Raw genomic sequence first — 6,951 nt, 5'->3', positions numbered from 1 at the left:
TTTCATTTATTATGTTTTTATGTTTTCTGTTGTTTGCCTCGCATATTTATATCCAACCCAGTTTGTTTTTTGTTTTTGTTCTTTAAAGCTTTCCTTAAAAAAAACTGAGGTTACCACCCTCCCAAGGACATCAACTCAGCTTGTCACCTATATTTACCAGTTTGTCATTATCTTTCAATTAACTAAATGCAGAAAAACGAAGTCACCTTCTATCTGAACATTTATCTCAAATTCTTTTTCTGGACCACAACATGTAGGAAAATGTTAATCACCCTGTGGTTGATTTTAAGGTCGCCTACTAAATTTGATTAAACCTTACCTAACTAATGTACCTACTTGTACCTCTACCAAAGATAGAAAGATGTGTGATATTCAATATTCATTAATACTCAAGTGCTATTAAAATAGGTACCTACCTATAGCAGGTACTGTACTTTACTATCTTTCTAGGTTGTTAATGCAACTAATATAATTCGTAAATAGCCTGTAGTTTTGTTTTGTAATTACTGCAATGCCTACCTACTCCTCTGTTATTACATAGGTAGTTCAGTACAAATTTGGTTGTATAAATAAATACTTCATAAAAAACGACAAATAAAAACACAGGAAACCTGAAGCGAATTCTAAATCGTGAACTACTAAAAGAATACCAATTCGTTGAGCTTACTACTCATAGAATCAATGTGATTTGAAGAAACGGATTCCATCGATGAGCTAATGAATGTATTAAAAAGACCTTGTCTGTGAATGGAGTGACCGTTTGGCACGAATCTGGCAAGTGATCTTATCTTACACACCTCTCATATTTGGTAATAAAACAGATACATGGTCAAAATCTGTTCCCTTATGAACCTAAAATATCAGACAACTAAGAAATAACTTTCAAAACTGTTTGGCAATTTTTAATATTATTTTTCTGGAAAGGCTTGTGGATTCCACTCTGGTTCTCAAGGTTCTATAATATTATAATATGAATATATATTATGTCATATTACATATAATTTATAAATATTTTTAACAAACTTGGTACACGATATTATTTTCGGTCAGGGTATCTAAAGAAATGTAAAAAAAAGAAAAAAAAAGGAGTTACTTGGTTTACTGCAAACATAATATGTATGTTATATATTTTGAAAATTACCAAAACTGTTGAAATATCCTACGTTTCTTGGCCTTTTTCCTAGGCTTTTGGCATTAGTCTACTAAGAACTTTGGCTTATTTTACAATTCTCCTCTCGCTTCCCTGTTTAGCCCTCCAAAGTCTAGAATATCCTAGACTTCCCACGGCCAGAGACCGTATTTAAGCTGAGGAATTTCCTTGGGACAATGCCATCCCCAAGCTAAAACCAAATGCAACAATGATTCAGACTCCTCTTGATCAGCTAACACACGTTGTCTTGGCTTGAGGGAATACTCCCAATGATCTCGCAGCATTGGCTGAAACCCAGAATGTTGATCCAACTCTGTCTGAAGCTCATCAACATTCCCGGCGTAAAAATGCTTATACCCTGTGAACTATGGCTAGACCCTATGCACCTACTGATTTCAGAAAAAATATTTTATCACAGAATGAAATATATGCCAAAGAGCCAAATCCTTATCTACGATCCGAAGTGACGCGGCACAACCATGCACCTTTCGGAACATTCCAGGTCAAGATACAATTTCAGCACGTTCACATCGTCCTCGTTGAACCCTTGCCACCGTCTGACAGCAAGCATTACTGCCTGAAGATGATTGACAAAGCCGTTGGCCATAGGCGATTCCTTTCGCCGAGCTCACTGCAGGAACAGTAGCCAAAACCCTTTACACCAACTGGATCGAACATTTCACAACTAAATCCCACAAATGCCATCAAATCACTTTTACCAACTGCCCTACCATAGCCTTTAATAATGTTGCTTTTACTCCTGTCGAACAGATCCGCTACCCTGGGCTGGAACTGGACAAACGACTAACCTGGAATCCTCACACAAGATGTTAGAACGCTCTCTTAGTACATCGTGACCTATTAGAACATCTATGAAGTAATTTTTAAGACTTTTAGTTTACAGAAATCATGTAAGTGCTCAACAATTTCAAGCTTTACCAGAATACATCCTTCAATTTAAGTCCATAGGACAATAGATGCTATGTATACACGGCCCTCATTTGGGGTTATTTGAATTTTATGTTTCGTAACAAAGTCCAGGTTAACGAAACTAATAAAACGGTGTCCACCAGGCAACCACACGGAATATTATCAACGACATCCAAAACAGCCGCTCGCTACAATTGAGGTAAGGAACTGTTGATGAAGTCAATAATGAGAGCTGGGGTTTGTTGTTGATCCTTCTCAGGCTTCAGATAGACTCTTGCGTAATGTCCTTTGATTTTCCAGTTACTGTAGTCAACATCAAGAGTCGGGAAAGAGAAACACGGATGTCTCGAAACCACAGAAATGGCCTTTTTTTACCAACGCCTCCCGATAATCTCAAGATTCTGTATTATTGCCGGGTATAGCAATGCTGGTTCCAGCGCAGGCAAGTTCATTAGTACCAGGAGTGTACCCAAGTACTTGTTTTTGAGCCATTCGGTGGTTCATGCTCGTTTTATGAGTTTTAAAGTAAAATATTTTTGATTTCATCATTAATTTGCTGGAATGACATTGATAAATGAGCCACATATGTTGTTTCCTTATAGTGGATCTTGTATTTCTCAGCAGTCACAGCCTTAATGTTACAATCTCTGCTCAACAGTTTTAAGGCCTGACAACGTTGACAGGATATAGTTTAACATGCACATGATAATTTATAACCTGAAATGCATTGTCAGCTTATGTGCTGTGTCTAACTAACAGATTAATACTATGCTGTGACCAACAGTATCACAAAAAGGACCATCTGTGTAATAACCTGCTCAATAACATAAGTTTTATGCCAATCTATAGGAAATTTCTATTTTACTTTTGAAGAAAGATTAATTCAAAACATAGGAAGAGTACATTGTTTTAAATATTCTCTCGTATTTGTTACAACTTATGAAACCAAACCAATTACTTTGAGATCAATTACCAATGATTCATCTTTTTAAAGTTATTTATCTTAATAAACTGATTATTTTATCTTTTCCTTTTAGCTATCCTCTTGGGTTTTGTTGCATCATCCAGCTATATGTACCTTGGGATGTGGGCTGCAAGACAAAATTTGTCTGTTGCTACTCAGATATTATTTTGCACATTTTCACCATTTAGTTCAGTTATCATGTCATCAGCTGCATGTGGACTGGAAGAAAGTGAGTAAATTTAATTTTATTACTTCACTATCTTATTTTTGATTTAGTATACAATAATTGTATCGTTTACACTTATGAATTGGAAAAAAAAATATTTTATTGTGGGAAAGAAAATCTCTAGGAAATAATTAAATTTTTAAGACATAATGAATATTTGTCTAAGCATTTACAAAAACACTAGCCACTTATCTATTAGTAAATGTTTTCACACAAATACATATTGTTTATGAAACCAACCCGCAAACATACTCTTGACTTCATCTGTCAGGAGTGACACCTCTGCTTCTTACCCCATCCTATATGAGGTCCTCCCACTTATTTTTCAGTTGTCCACGTTGTCGTTTTTACTGTCTTTGCTTCCCATATAAGTTTTGGATTGATCGGCATTCCAGGTTAATTTATTTTATGTATATTTTCTGTTTGCGGATTCTGTACTGTCTCTTCTCATATTCTTTTCTTTATCACTCGATTGAATCAAATTTTACAGATGGCTTTCCTTAGGAATTCATTTCTGTAGCTTCTATATGGCTTTCGATTTTTTTAATACTCTGCCAACTTTCAGCTGCATAGGTCAGCATAGGTATAAAGACTTGTTTATACACTGTCATCTTTTACATGGTTTTTCTTGAAATCCAGCCCCCCATCATTAGTGATTTTGACTTCAAGATATTGGAACACATCGACCTGTTCTAGATTCGAGCCTTCACAATTTACTGTTCCTTGTCCTCTGAAACGACTTTTAGATATCACTCTATGCTTAGATTTGGTCGGATTAATATTCATTCCTTTTCTGCTCAAAGCTTCATTCTGCAATAATGAGAATGTCATCAGCAAATAATAAATTCAGGATATACACGGGATGCATTTTCCTGATTCCTGCATAAATTTCATTCTATAAAAATGTACAGAATTTTAGCAAATAATGAAATATTAACTACTCGATCCAAATCTATTGCACATTTTATTTGATTCGTGGTGTGGAAAATACCAGTTAAAAAAATTATCAGAACATGAATTGTAGAACTTTCCACATCGATCCTTTTTGTAAAAACCATTGATAGATTACTAATTAATGAAAGAGTAATAAAAAAGTGATTAATAATACAATTAATTTCAGGTAATGGAGTCACATTTAAGAGCTTGGTGTCAGCTACTGACTGCAATGATCTTCCTTTGGTAGTCATTGCTCTTCTCATGATCATTGGATCAGCTCTTTTTCTATTATTGTTTCTTTACTTTCTGAACATCAACCCAGGACCTCATGGATTTGCTAAGCCTTCTTATTATATATTTCCAGTAAGTAATTTTAAAGTACAATTTATTTGATTGGGAAAAAAAATAGGATAATAAAAGGAAGGATTTGAAAGTAAAATCTAAAATATGTCTGTTCACGCCAAGTTCAATGATTAATTTGTAAATAGTATTAGTTATTTAATTTTTATTTATAAACAAAACATTTATTTTTATTTGTATTATTTTATTTAGAAGTTTATTTTATTTTTAGAAGAAACAGATGTATTTATATTTTGTATTATAATATTTAAATTAACAGTCAATCAGGGTTTGGTTGGCATTGCCTAGCAATGGGTCAACAATTTACGGACTTAAATCAACTGTCTAGTTGCCATTAGTCGCTGTAATTCAAATCTGTTCTAACAAGCACTTGGACTATCCGCAAAGCATGTGCAGTACAGTCTGAAGTGGTTGTTGGACCGAACATTTCATTTACAAGACTACCTGCCTGCGTTATGTGTTGTTTGGACATTTTATTGTTATTTGTAATTAATGGTAATACAGTCACTTCATTTCATGAGTGCCATGGTGGTATTAAATTTAATTAAAATTAGACAATTGGATACATCAAGTGAATCAATATAGACGTGGGCCCACTGATATATTAAAATAAAATTAATAAGGAAGAGTTTTTCACTACAACTCATTAAAATAAGACTAATTTTTCAATTACAGTTGTAAATAACATAACATACATGACACTGCATCCCGTCACCGAGACTGGGCCTCCTCCAAAAGCTTTCGTCAGTCAACACGATCAGCTACAGCAGCTCTCCAGTTTCGGACTCCCAGTTAATGCCACAGAGTCCTCCCATTTTACATTTGGCCTGCCAAACCTTCTTGGCCCATGCATCTCTCTGGACAGCACCTTCCTGGGTATCACCGAATCATCCATGTGCCCAGCCCATAGAAGTCGTCCCATCTTGATAAACTCGTCCAAATCTATATTCTTATAAAGGCCAGCGAGTTCGGCATTTCTCGTTCTTCTCTAAATTTCATCCTATCTAACAGAACCAAAAATTCTTCTCAAGATTAACCTTTCAAAGATCAGAAGTCTATTTATTATGTTTATTTATGTAGTTATAAATAATGTTTATTAAATTAAAACATGCTTGTTATAATTATATTTTCAGACTTTAATCTCCATAAATTTATAAGTTTTTCATTTTTTTAGCAATCTATTCAACAACGCTTGTTACTAGAGAGGTTTAAACATAAAACGGAAGAGAAATTTAGAGGTAGTTTTTATCAAGAAGCTCCACCTAACGTTGAAGTTGGAATAAAAATTGAAAACCTCATCAAGAAGTTCGGAAATCTTAGGTCGGTGAAAAAGATTTCATTAGATATATATTCTGGACTAATTACTGCTATTCTTGGCCATAATGGAGCTGGAAAAACTACCATTCTTTCCATTTTATCAGGTAAATTAATCTTGGCATACTGAAGGAACAATAAATTTACTTTCGTTATTATCACTTTCTTCATGTCAATGACGTTTCACAACTTTGATTACGAAACCTCCCAACTACAGTGTAAAACATATTGCACATCCATAATGTTTTACACTGTTGCATGAACGTGCAAATGCATTTTTCTACTGACGTGGAAACATAGTTTGAATATTATATTCCAAACCATACCTACTTAATATTTTCCAAGCGTATGCCTCTTGATTTATAAAAATTGTTTTATCCTTGCGTTGGTATATTTATTGATCAAGATAATATTTCGCTTCTGTAATGCTAACCTTAAAAGTTTTGTTCTGAGTCTTCAAGAACTTGTCTAACTTGAGTTTACTCATAGGTTTACTCATAGTTAATTTACTTCTAGAATATTTAATCTCTTTTATTTTAATTTATTTTATTATTTGTATTCAAATAAGTTAAATAATCTTTTTGAACTATTTATTGATTAGTTTCCTATTTACTTTCAGGTATGCTGTCCCCTACTTCTGGATCGGCTATCTATGAAGGCTATAATATATTCACAAATATAAGAAAGTTTCGTGAAAATCTTGGTCTATGCCCTCAAAGTGATTTACTCCATCCATACCTTACAGTTGTTGACCAGCTGATTTTTTTTTTAATGGTAAGATATTAAAGTAATATTTTCATTACTTATAATATTGCTATAATGGAACATCTGACAAAAACAAAAAAAAAGGTTTTTATATTTAGTCTTTGGCCTTACCCATAGATTGTACCTTAGTCTGAGGTTATTTTGTGGCTAACCTACTAGCTTTAGTTTAGTCTGTAGGAGGACCCCAGTGGAGAATGTAGCTCCTCTAAAACGATATTATCTTTTGAATATTATCAATTTAAAATAAAATTAAATCTATGTTTTGTCTGCACGGGAGTCTTCCTCGATGTTGAACAAGCTTTTGAT

The 6,951-nt window shown here is 33.8% G+C and overlaps 1 protein-coding gene across 1 annotated transcript in view; it reads left to right on the top strand.

The window, feature by feature from the left end:
- Nucleotides 1-6,951, top strand: part of LOC106680305 (phospholipid-transporting ATPase ABCA3) — a gene marked incomplete at its 5' end in the record, with an annotated part of 76,010 nt that overhangs the window by 12,330 nt on the left and 56,729 nt on the right. The window contains 4 exon segments of the mRNA XM_067049527.1: nt 3,118-3,273; nt 4,391-4,569; nt 5,741-5,987; nt 6,500-6,654. Of these exon segments, the coding sequence (XP_066905628.1) occupies nt 3,118-3,273; nt 4,391-4,569; nt 5,741-5,987; nt 6,500-6,654 (737 nt within the window).

The sequence above is a fragment of the Halyomorpha halys genome, unplaced genomic scaffold, assembly GCF_000696795.3.
Source record: "Halyomorpha halys isolate HHAL.00 unplaced genomic scaffold, Hhal_1.1 Scaffold253.1, whole genome shotgun sequence".
NCBI lineage: Eukaryota > Metazoa > Arthropoda > Insecta > Hemiptera > Pentatomidae > Halyomorpha > Halyomorpha halys.
This window is presented reverse-complemented; position numbering and strand designations above follow the sequence as displayed.